The sequence below is a fragment of the Monocercomonoides exilis genome (assembly GCF_001643675.1).
Source record: "Monocercomonoides exilis strain PA203 chromosome Unknown scaffold65-413564, whole genome shotgun sequence".
NCBI classification, from domain to species: Eukaryota; Preaxostyla; order Oxymonadida; family Polymastigidae; genus Monocercomonoides; species Monocercomonoides exilis.
Window position 1 is genome coordinate 240,712 of NW_027150610.1, and position 11,789 is coordinate 252,500.

The 11,789-nt window shown below is 39.8% G+C and overlaps 1 protein-coding gene across 1 annotated transcript in view; it reads right to left on the reverse strand.

Annotated features, from left to right (window-relative positions):
• Positions 1-882: 882 nt before the first annotated feature.
• The window catches only part of MONOS_14264fu14265 (putative protein CLEC16A), a gene marked incomplete at its 5' end in the record, with an annotated part of 13,657 nt that continues 2,750 nt past the window's right edge, over positions 883-11,789 (reverse strand). The window contains 2 exons of the mRNA XM_067867051.1: positions 883-1,471; positions 1,534-11,789. The exon at positions 1,534-11,789 is cut by the window's right edge and continues 2,196 nt beyond it. Of these exons, the coding sequence (XP_067719189.1) occupies positions 1,659-11,789 (10,131 nt within the window). The 3' untranslated portion in view covers positions 883-1,471; positions 1,534-1,658. The remainder of the gene's footprint in view (positions 1,472-1,533) is intronic.

Below are 11,789 nucleotides of genomic sequence, written 5' to 3' on the forward strand. Positions count from 1 at the left end.
TTCGAAAAAGAATAATTCAATTTCGAAACGTAAATTTTTTTTGATTTGTGGAATGAATAACTAGTGATTGGGGTTTTAAATTCTTTAAATTTTTATCTCATCAGCAAATTTTGTTTATCAATATTTGAAAAATGATGCATTTTCATAAAAAAATTTTCTTTCATTTTGAATAAAGATTTATTGATTGAAGTTAATTTGAAAAGGAAATAAATACATTATAATGTTTAAAACCGATATTATCCAAAATTTTGCCAATGAAACAATCACATTATTGTGAAGAAATAATTCAATAATCGTGATAAAATTTTTTTAATTTTTATTTGGTAATTCTATAGAATGAATTTTTATTAAATTATTATTATTTGAGTGATGATTTTCGAAAATGAAAAAAAAATTTTTAAAAAATTGATTTATTGATTGTTGCAATAAAAAAAACAGTTTTCTATGAGAAATAAAATTTGATTGGTTAAAAAATAACTTGAACTTTTCTGAAATCCATTCTCGAGAAAAATTAAAATTTCAGTTTTTAATGAATTACGAAATTGAAATATTCATTTTCGAAATTGAAATATTCTTTTTCGAAATCGAATTAATAAATTACGAAATTGAATTATTAATTCCGAATTCGAATTATTTTTTTTCGATTTTGAATTATTAATTCCGAAATCGAATTATTTTTTTTCGAATTCGAATTATTAATTCCGAATTCGAATTATTTTTTTTCGATTTTGAATTATTAATTCCGAAATCGAATTATTTTTTTTCGAATTCGAATTATTAATTCCGAATTTGAATTTTTTTTTTTCGAAATTGAAATATTAATTCCGAATTCGAATTATTAATTTTCGAAATTGAATTATTTTTGGTGTATTTGACACTTTGGAAAAACAACAAAATCGAAATGAAAATGTCAAAAAACTATCTTCCACATGAATAAAAAACTATGTCACAAGAACAAAATGTTTTTAGTGTCATTGTTCATTCTGAATGAAAATTTTCAAAATAGGTCGAATTCAGTGATAACAATTTTCATAAGCAAATTAACTTCACATTTGTGATCATTTTTCACATCATATCTTTTTTTGAATGTGGATAACGACTGAGTTCATTTCATTTGCAACTTTATTTTCGTTAAAATGTTCTGTTCATCGAAGATAATCCTAAAACAAATTTGAGACAAAAGAAAATCAACGAATTAAATTTTTGAAGTTATCTTTTTTGGGTTCATTTTCAAGTTTCACGAACAGATTTTTCAACCGAAGCTGTTGAATGAAAATAATAAGAGAAAAAAAGAATTACTCGTTTCTTTCAATGATTCTTTCATCATTATTATCTTGAAAAACAAAACAAAAAACATTTGTAAAGTCAAAAAGAAAAAAAAAAAATATAACAACAATAAAAATTCAATCCTTATTTGCTTTCAGATTTCTAAACAGGATAACATCCCTCCGAACAATTTGCGTTCAAAAAGCTAAAATCACAAAAAAAAAAAAAAAAAAAAAATATCAAATTCGAACTGACTCATGAACATACCCAACACAAACAGATGCCACACACCTTGGAATATCAACAGCGCAAAAGAAAATGCCAACACCAGAAATGATACAAGCACACAAATACATAAAATGAAAATTCAAACAATTTTCCTCAAAGACCGTTCAACTCAGAAACAACAGCCTCTGCTTTGCTGCCAGGAAAGAAGCCAGCAAATAATCGAAAGAAGGAGAAGCAGAATGAAGCATTTCCACAAGCTCCTCGCAGCTGCCAGGCATCGTGTAGTACGCACTCATCTGCCCCGAAGCTGAATTCTTTCTGTGCTGTGCTTTCTCTGCCTCCGCTCTCTCCTGCTCCACTTCATACATCTCATCTCCTTCCCTTGTTGTGTTCAAAGAGTGCATGAACTGTGCATCAGCTTCCCCTTTCACAACCAGCTCTGCAAATGGCTGCGGAGAGGCAAACTTGGCAATGTCGGCTGAAACAGAGCGGCTCTCAGTGCTCAGCACAGAAGTGAACACAGACAGCCGCTGGGCTTCTGCAGCAGACTGAGCTGACAGAAGAGACGATGCAAAGGAAGACTGCGAAGCGCAGGTGGGGAACTGGAGGCGGTGCTGGCGAGACAGTTTCGAAGGGGAATAGCGAAGAGCAAAGGGAAAGGCAAGCGACAAGAACGGGGTTGACTTGCACGACGACGCAGCAAAGAAGACTGCTGGCTTGTGCAAGGGGGTGAACAGGATCAGCGCATTCGGCGAGGCAAGGCGCATTTGCAGCTCACTCGCTTTTTGGCTGTCTGCTCTCTTTTCCTGTCGCTTTTGAGGGGAAAGAGAACGAGAGCGCTTCAATGAAGAATGAGAATGCTGCTCAGAAAAAGCAGATGTGTCAGAAAGTGTTTGTGGATCTGACGAACTCACCGAAGATCCAACAGAAGATGAGGGGAATGCAGACGCACAAGAAGAAGAAAATGAAGAAGAAGAAGAAACATTCAATGAAAGTGCTGAAGATGAGACAGAAGAAGAGCAGTTGAGTGAACGATGAAGCGGATCTTGCAATCCAGAGGAATCAGCAGAAACAAGATATCTCAACGGATCTGTTGGAGGAAGCGAAGCACATTTTGAGCAGCTGCATTTCAGGCGATGGAGGAACAGCAGCTGAGAATGCGACAGCTCTTTCTCTTTGGCAGACACCCCCAGACGGGATGTGCTGTCAGCCACAAGCAGCGGCAGCTCCTTGTGCGCGGATGGAAACGGGGTGAGTGCAATGGGCGCAGAAGGAGACGACGGGAATGCCAGCACCGCAGAGTCCTTCATCTTCTCCACTGTTGGCACACACAAAGAAGAAGAAGAAGAAGAATACTTCCTCTGCCTCAGTCTTGAGTGTCGCATCTGTCTTTCATTGGATGTTCTCTTGAGATCGCAGGGTGCAACAGAACATTGCCGTGCAGTGGACTTCCAAGTGGTGTGGCGGTGGAGAATGGCCAGCGAATCGAGAGAGGCAGAGGCGATTGTGCTTTTGGTGGTGGTGGAATTGGGCTTCACAAACAGAGAAGCACTGGCAATTGGGATTGCAGCAATGCACTTCATTTCGAGATGGCTGCCTGTGGATGAAGAAGAAGAAGAAGAAGAAGAAGAAGAAATGTTTGCTGTTGAATGTTTTTTGTTGAACAAAGGAACTGAATTTGATCTGCCTCTGCCTTTTTGATCGGAATAGCTGAGCTGAGAGTCTTCAATATCAGCTGCTGAATGGTTGATGGAATGCTTTGTTGTGTGTTGTGTTTTTGACATTCTCTTCGAAAGACCATATGAATCTGTGTTCAAAGAAGAAGCCAATGAGCTTGATGAAGACAAAAGGTTTGCATCTGAGGAAGACAACTGGATTTTCCAGAGGACAAGCGAATTGCTTGTGATTTGTGTGGCACACGGCACATGCTTCCCATCCACCAATGCCATCACCCGCGGCAGAGACGGGTCAAACGGCAGGACAGTCCCACACAGCAGCTGAATGCTGCTGCTGGACACTTCGCTCGCAAACATTGAGGAGGTGAACGACTCTGCCCGCTTCTTCAGAGAGAACATCGTTGACTGTGTGCGATTCTGTGTATGTGTCTGTGTTTTCATCAGTGTCTGTGATTGCGAATGAGAATGTGTTTGTCCCTCTGCTTTGCCTGGTGAAACAAACAATCTTCCTGTGCTCGCTTTTGTAAGCATTGCCAAGTGCTTCGAGGAAGCAGAAGAAGGCAGAAGACAATCGAGTCTGGATGTGTTTCCATCTTCATCTGCAAAAAGAGGATAATCTGTGATTCTATTGTTTCTATTGTTTCTATCACTTCTGCTTCTTCCATTGCTGTTGTTGCTGTTATTGTCTTTGTCAAGCAGAGAAAGCGAAGAAAGAGCAGCCTTCATCGACCACAGGAGCGATGTCACTCCTCTCAGCACTTCCACCTCGTCTGACGGCAGGCGCAGATAAAGCGAGGCTGCCGGCGCACGCGACGACTGCAGAACAAGAGGCCTTTCACAGAGCATTGATCGTCTTTTGGATGAGGAAGAAGAAGAATTGTTGATGGAGCGAAGGAAAGAGGATGTTGAATGGGATTGCAGCTCGTCAAAGTGGAGGGAGGACTTGAGAGAGGAAGGCTGGTACGTGCTTTGTTGGGTGTGGGGGTGCTGAGAAGGATGTGAAGATTGTGAAGAAGAAACAGAAGAAGAAGGAGAAGCAAAAGAAGAAGAAGAAGAAGAAGAAGAAGAAGAAACAGAAGGACGAGAATTAACCACATCGCTCTTTGTTCTTCCATGGGCTGCCTTCACAGGCACAGCTGAAGGGGCAGACAAGAACATCGACTGATAAGAAGCGAAGGATGTGGATGAATGGAGCTGATTGCGAGAGAAAGGGAGCATTCCATTTGTGTCCTTTGAGGAGTGCTTTGTGGCTGCTTCTTTGCCTCTCAGCAGCAGACTGCCTGCGGAGTCAGCTTTTGCAATGGAAGAGTGAGGGTCATGTGGTGATTGATATGATTGAGATGATTGCAATGAATTTAATGATTGAATAGATTGAATAGATTGAATTGGCTGAAGTGATTGAGGAGATAGAGGTGTTTGCGATGGAATAGGAGAAGAAGGCGAAGGCGAAGGAGAAGGAGAAAAAGAAGGAGAAAGAGAAGGAGATTGTGTGTGAATGGCAGACGCCTCTGACAAAGTGGATGGGAAGGACAGATTCATCGGCAAACTGGCTTCATTTGTGAAGCTGTGTGGATTGATTGGGAAGGAAGCCAGGGAAGAATCACGCGAGATGGAGGAATTGGGGCAAAGAGAAAGATTTCCAGTGAGTTTGTCTGCTTCTTCTCTTTCTTCTCTTTCTCCTTCTCCAAATCTGCCGAGGCTGGAAGAAGAAGGAACAGAAAGAGCAGAAAGAGCAGAAAGAGGGGGAGAAGAAGAAGAGGAAGAATGCGAAAAAGCAGAGATTTCAGTGCAGAGTGACTCAGAGATGGAGGAATGGGACGGCTTTAGAGAGGAGGCAGAGCTTGAGTGGTTGTGGGAGAAAAGAGGGAGGGAACAGCTGGGGCTGGAGGAGAGGACTGAGGAAGGAGAAGGAGAAGGAGAAGAGGAAGGAGAAGAGGAAGGAGAGTGGGGGAGAAGGGAAGAAGGAGAGGAAGAGGAAGAGGAAGAGGATGAGTTGATGAGGTATGAGTAGTGAGGAAGGGAATTGTGAAAAGTTGAAGATGAAGAGGAAGAGGAAGAGGAGGAGGAAGAGGAAGAAGAGGTTGAAGAAGATGAAGAAATGCCTTCGTCCAACACTGCAACATTTGCAATCGGAACTTTCAAATTTCCATTTGCTTGATCTTCATCTTCATCACCAACGTCATCATCCATCGAAACTTTAGAATCTGATCCCAAAGAAAGAGAAGAGGAAGAAGAAGAAGAAGAAGAAGAAGAACAAGAGGAAGAAGAAGAAGAGGAGGACTGAGCCAAACAAGGCAAAACTGAAGGAATCTTGCGAAAAGCACCGAAAATCTCCAGAGCTGCGTCAGAAAAGGCAACAAAGGGGGTTTTGGGGACGGTTGAAGCATCTTGGAAGACTTCTATGGTTTTCTTGTTTTGGGCGAAAGATCGAATTAAAGAGGACAAAGAAGAAGAGAAAGAGACGAAAGAGTCAAAGAAAAGAGGTTTCACGCCAACAGACGAGAAGGAAGAGGTGTTGAATAAAGAGCCGGTTGATTGAGTGGATTTTGCATTCAAAGAGAAAGAAGAGGAAGAGGAAGAGGAAGAAGAGGAATTTTCTTGTGATTCAATGAAAATGGTTGGCTCATCTTCCATTTCAATGCCAAGAATGGAGTTTTGTTTATTGTACTCTTCCTCTTCCTCTTCTCTTCCTTCTCCTTCTTTTCCTTCTTCTTCTTCAATTTTGATATCATTTTCATTTCTTGTTTCCTTTTGAGAATTTGATGGCTGAGTGATGCTGATTTTCCTTTGCTTGTTTGTTGAGGTTGAGTCAATCGCTTCTTTTGATTCTTTTGTCTGTTGAGGCTTTTCGTTCTCTTTTTGTTTCTTCTTCTCTTTTTCTTTTTCTTTTTCTTTTCCCTTCTCCTTCTTCTTTTTCTCCTTTTCTTTTTCTTCTTCTGCTTCTACTGCTTTTGTTGTTTTTAACGTATTTCCATTTAAATCTGTTATTTTTATCTCTTCTCCTTCCATTTTGCCATTCTTTCCCATCGTCATCATCATCATCTTCTTCTTCTCCTCCTCCTCCTCTTCCTTCCCTTCCTTCCCTTCCTTCCCTCCATTCACATCAGAATAATCTCCACTTCTTAATTTCTTTTCATCCTCATTCCCAATCGTCAAAATTCCTCTTGTTATTCCGTCCTTCATATTCATCTTCATCTTCATTCTCCTCATCTTCTCCCTTTCTCTTTCTCTTTCTCTTTCTCTTTCTCTCTCCCTCTCCTTTCCCTTCCAATCAGCCGAATGCAGAAGAGAAGGCGTGACATCAATAGAACAGCCAAAACAAGGGAGCAATAGATTTGCTTTGCACAGAAGCGAGTCGATATCTTCCTGTGTTGTTATTCTTGTCTCTATTTCAGAAGAAATGATGGACGAGGCAAAGGGATCGAAGGGCGTTTTGAGGGGAAGAGGAAGAGGATGAGAGAGAGAAAGAGAATGTTGATGGATAAGAGAGAGGAATAAGGAGTCACGAGAAAGAGAAAGAGAAAGAGAAAGAGGGGTGTGGGGGGATGGGAGAGAGGAAGAAGGAAGAGAAGGAGAAGGAGAAGGAGAAGGAGAAGAAGAAAGAGAAAGAGAGGAGGGAAAAAGAGAAAGAGAGGAAGAAGAAAGAGAAAGAGAAGAGGATTGAGGTTGCATTTGTTCTTGTTCTTGTTCTTGTTCTTGTTTATTTTCTTGTTTGCTTTCTTTCCTTTCCTTTTCTTCTTTTTCTATTCTTCTTGTGATTTCTCTCTTTCCTTCAAACAACTCCACGATTCTTGCTTCTTCTTCCTTTCTTTTTGCTTCTTCATCAACTTTTCTTTCTTCCTTCTTCTCTTTCCCCTTCTCTTCTTCTCCCCTTTCCTCCTCCTCTTCCTCCCCTGTTTTTATCCCCATCCTCTCCATCATCTTCTTCACCACTCCAATCGGATCAACCAGCGCCTCTTCCACTTCCAACAACTGGCTGTAAATGTGCTTCAGCTGAAGAGAATGCCACCAGCACAACTTTTGCGGCTGTATTTCTGTTGCCTCTTCTTCTTCTTCTTCTTCTTCTCTTTCTCTTTCTCTTTCTCTTTCTCTTTCTCTTTCTCTTTCTCTTTCTCTTTCTCTTTCTCTTTCTCTTTCTCTTTCTCTTTCTCTTTTCCTTCCATCTTCTCCTTCTTCTTTTTCATTTTTAATTTCCTTCTCAAAAAGATATTCTTCATCCTCACAATTTTGTAATTTTCGTTTATTTCTCCGAACAGCCGTGTTTCGAGCGCTTCCTAAATTGGCCATTCGTGTTCGGCAGAGGATGCGGAAGAGGACGGTTAAGGCTAGATCAAAAGTGGCTGTGCGGACTGTGAGTGCTGGGGGAAGGAGAGAAGAAGAAGAAGAAGAAGAAGAAGAATTAGATGATGATGATGAGCCAAACAATGGAGACACCACTGCCTCGTTCATCTTCTGCACTGACTGACTCAGAAATGTCAATATCCCATCCACCCATCGTGCATCATACTCAAATGCATCTTCATCCATTTCGTTTGTTTCATTTGTTTCATTAACTTCTTCCTTTTCTCTTTTATTTTGTTTATTTTGTTTATTTTTTCTTATATTTTCTTTATTTTCTGTATTGTTTTTATTGTTTTCTCTTATTTTCTGTGATATTTGAGCAGATAAATTTGACATGCCATTATTTTTGACATGTACAAATCTATGGAATTCATGGGCATCTGTCAAATTTCCATTTTTATTTTTATTTTCATTTGCCTTTTTCGCTCCTTTCAAGCAATCTTCCATCAATTTGAATGAAAACTCCTTTTCTCTTTGAATTTCTTCTGTTTTGTCTAATTTTGGAGGAGACGAAAAGATCATTGCGCCATTCACAACATCCACATAGATATCTGACAGAGAAGAAGAAGAAGAAGAAGAGAAAGAAGAAGAAGGAGAAGAAAAAAATGAATGAGAAGAAGGAGAGGAAGGAGAAGAAGGAGAGAAAGAAGGAGAAAATGAATGAGAAGGAGAAAAAGAAGAAGTTAAGGAAGGGGAAGAAGGAAAATGATTTCTATTTGTGTCAGGATATGATATTTGAGGGAGAATGTGAGGAGAAGGAATGAAATGAGGAGGAGAAGGGTGTTCAGAAGAGGAAGAGGAAGAGGAGGAAGAGAGAGAAGAAGAAGAAGAATGAAATGAGGAAGAAGAAGAAGAAAGAGAAAGAGAAAGAGAAGAAGAAGAAAGAGAAGAAGAATTACATGAAGAGGAAGAAGAAGAGGAAGAAGAACTAGAAAGTGGATCTGAAGTGGTGAATGTGAAGGAGAAAGAAGGAGAAGGAGAAGGAGAAGAAGATGACGATGAAGGCAACGCAAAAGAAGAACTTTGAGAAGAAACCGAAATGATGGAGGAAGGAGAAGAAGGACGTGATGAGGATGGCTGTGAGTGTGATTGCGAAAGAGAAGAAGAAATCTGATGAAAAGAAAAAGAAGAAGAAGAAGAAGAAGAATGTGAAAGAGGGCGAGTCATCGAAGGCAGATGTCTTTTTGGCGTGGAAGGCATAAAAACTGGCTCGTTTCCCTCAAAAGATGGCATTTTGAGTGGAAAAGAAAGGATTTTGGTGCGAAAGAGAGGGAACTGGAGAACAAGGTTGTTGGGGGAGAGGGAAGGAGGGAGGAAGGAGAGAAGGGGAGAAGAAGGAGAAGAAAGAGAAGAAGAATTGAATGAAGAAGAAAGAGAAAGAGAAAGAGATGGAGAAGGAGAAGAAGAAGAAGAAGATGATGATGATGATGAGGAAGAGGAGGATGAAAGAGAAGAATTAAATGAAGAGGAAGGAGGATGAGGAGAAGAAGAAGAAGAAGAAAAATGATAAGGATGATGAAGATGAGGGCGAAGACGAGGGTTAAATCCCAATTCAGACAAGAACTGGAAGGGGGTGTGGGGGTTGTTGAGGGCAGAGAGGAGGAAGAGAAGAGTGGAAATGGAAAGGGTATCATCAATTAGAAGAGAAGAAGGGGGAGAAGGAGAAGAAGAGGAAGAGGAAGAGGAGGAATTTTGAGTAAAGGAAAAGAAATCATCAGAGGAAGGAAGGAAAGGAGAAGGAGGAGGAGAAGAAGAATTTTCAATGTTATCATTGTTTATTAAATTTCTTTCTCCTTCTCCTTCTCTTTCTCCTTCTCTTTCTTCTCCTTCATTTCCATCTCCATCATATTCATACTCATATGTTGTATATGCTCTTCCTCTTCCTTCTCTCCCTTCTTCTCTTCCTTCTCCTTCTTCTCCAATCACCATTTCATCTTCTGTAACAACCCATCTCTTCATCGCCTTCTTCTTCATCGTCTTCTTTTGCTTATCTGCAATTTCTTCTCTTTCTTCTCTTTCTTTCTCTTTTTCTTCTTTTTGTTTATTCTTCTTCACTTTTTTGTTTTCTTTTACTTTTTCTTTCACTTTTTTGTTATTTTCCATTTCATTTTTGCTCATTTTATTGCCAATTTTGACATCTTTCCCGATTTCCGCTGTTTCACCAACCTTATTTAGTCTCCTGTCATTTTCACCCACATTTTGAAAGTTTATGCTTAAATTTGAAGGAAAGCAAAGAAAGCGAAGGAGAAGGAGAAGAAGAAGATCTTCTTGTGAATGCAAGCTGATGAGTGAATGAGACCAGAAAGAGGAAGAAGAGACGAGGAGAGGAGGAAGAGAAGAAGAAGAAGAAGAAGAAGAAAGAGAAGAAGAAGAAAGAGAAGAAGAAGAAGAATTCACCTTCCTCTCCATCGATTCGTTCCTCTTCACACTTCCAATCATCAGCATCCTCTTCACCCCTTCCACCACACACAGATCATGAAACGAATGAGAAATGGCATTTTTGACAGAAAAAGAGCATTTTGAGAGAGAAAGAAGAGAAAGAAGAAGAGAAGTTAGCATCTGAGGGGAGAAAGAAGGAAGGAAAGGAGGAAGAGAGGCAAGACGGAGGAGAGAAGGAGGAGGAGAAGAGGAGAAGGAAGAAGAAAAGGAAGAAGAGGAAGGGGAAGAAGAAGAAAGAGAAAGAGGAGGAAGAGAAGAAGAATTAAATGAAGAAGAAGAAGAAGAATAAGAATATACATATGAATTAATAATAATAATATTATTATTAATATTTCTGTTGAGTGTTATTCTCAATGGAGGAGGAATGGAATGCCAGAGATGAGGATGAGAACGAACAAGAGAACACACAAATGAAAGATCTGAAATATCATTTGTAGAAGAAGAAGAAGAAGAAGAAGAAGAAGAAGAAGAAGGAAATGAAGAAGAAGAGGAAGAGAAGGAAGAAGAAGAAGAAGAAGAAGAAGAAGAAAGACATGTGAAGTGAGAAGAGGAGGGTGAAGTGAATAGAGAAGAAGGAAGAGCAACAAGAGTGGTGTATCGTGGTGGAGGTTGGAATTGAAGTGGAGGAGGAAGAGAAGAAGAAGAAGAAGAAGAAGAATTCAAAAAGGAAGAAGAAGAAGAAGAAGGAGAAGAAGATGATGATGAATGAAATGGTGAATTTAATGAAGGAGAAGATGAGGAAGAAGAAGAATGCGATGTGGACTGAAGAATTGAATGTGAAGTGGAATGAGGTGGAGAAGAAGAAGAGGAAGAAGAAGAAGAAAGAAGAGATGAAGAAGATATTTGTGCTTTGTTAGTTTGAAGTGGTTCTGGTTTTTCATTCATTTTTATTCCTTCTTCTTCTTCTTCTTCTTCTTTCTTTTCTTCTTCTTCCTCCTCTTCCTCTCCATAATTTCTCCGTTTCTCCGCCTCGAAATCTTCTCTTCTCCAACTTTCGCATTGTGTGTTCACATCCCATCCATCGTTGATGAGGCAGTTATTCTGGGCATTTATTGTGTCTTTGACTGAAATGCCAAACATTTGGAAGAGAGGAGGAGGAAGAGGAAGAGGAGAAGAAGAAGGAAGAGAAGAAGAGGGAAAAGAAGATGATGATGAGGGAAAAGAAGGAGGAAGAGGAGAGGAAAAGGAAGAAGAAGAAGGGTAAATATGAGAAGAAGAAGAAGAGGAAGAAGAGGAAGAAGAAGATGATGATGTAGAAACAATTGGTGAATTGGTTGGATGATTGTGCTGAGGAAGAGAAAGAGAAAGAGAAGGAGGAAGAGAAGAAGAAGAAGAAGGAAAAGAAGAAGAAGAAGAAGATGTGTATGGATGCGAAAGAGGATCAGCATGAGAAGAGGAGAGAAGAAGAGAGAGAGGAAAAGGGAACGTTGGAAGAGTCCAGAGAGGAGGAGGAAGAGGAGGAAGAGAAAGAGAAAGAGAAGGAGAAGGAGAAGAAGAAGGAGAAGGAGAAGGAGAAGAAGATGATGATGATGAAATAGAATCATTACCATTACAATATTCATCATTTTCTTTCCTTTCTTCCTTTTCCTTCTTCTCCTCTTTCCCTTTCCCTTTTTCCTTCTCCTCTTCTTCCCTTTTTTTCTCTTCCTTTTCCTTCTTCTTCTCTTCTTCTCTTTTTTTCTCTTCCTTCTCGTTCTCCCCCACCTTCAGCAACCTTTCCATTTCTTCTTTCCCCTCGCATTTAGACAAGATCAATTCCAGGGCATTGGGAAAAACGCACAAAGAAGAGAAAGAAGAACGAGAGAAGGAGAAAGAAAGAGAATGAGGGTGAGAAGAGAA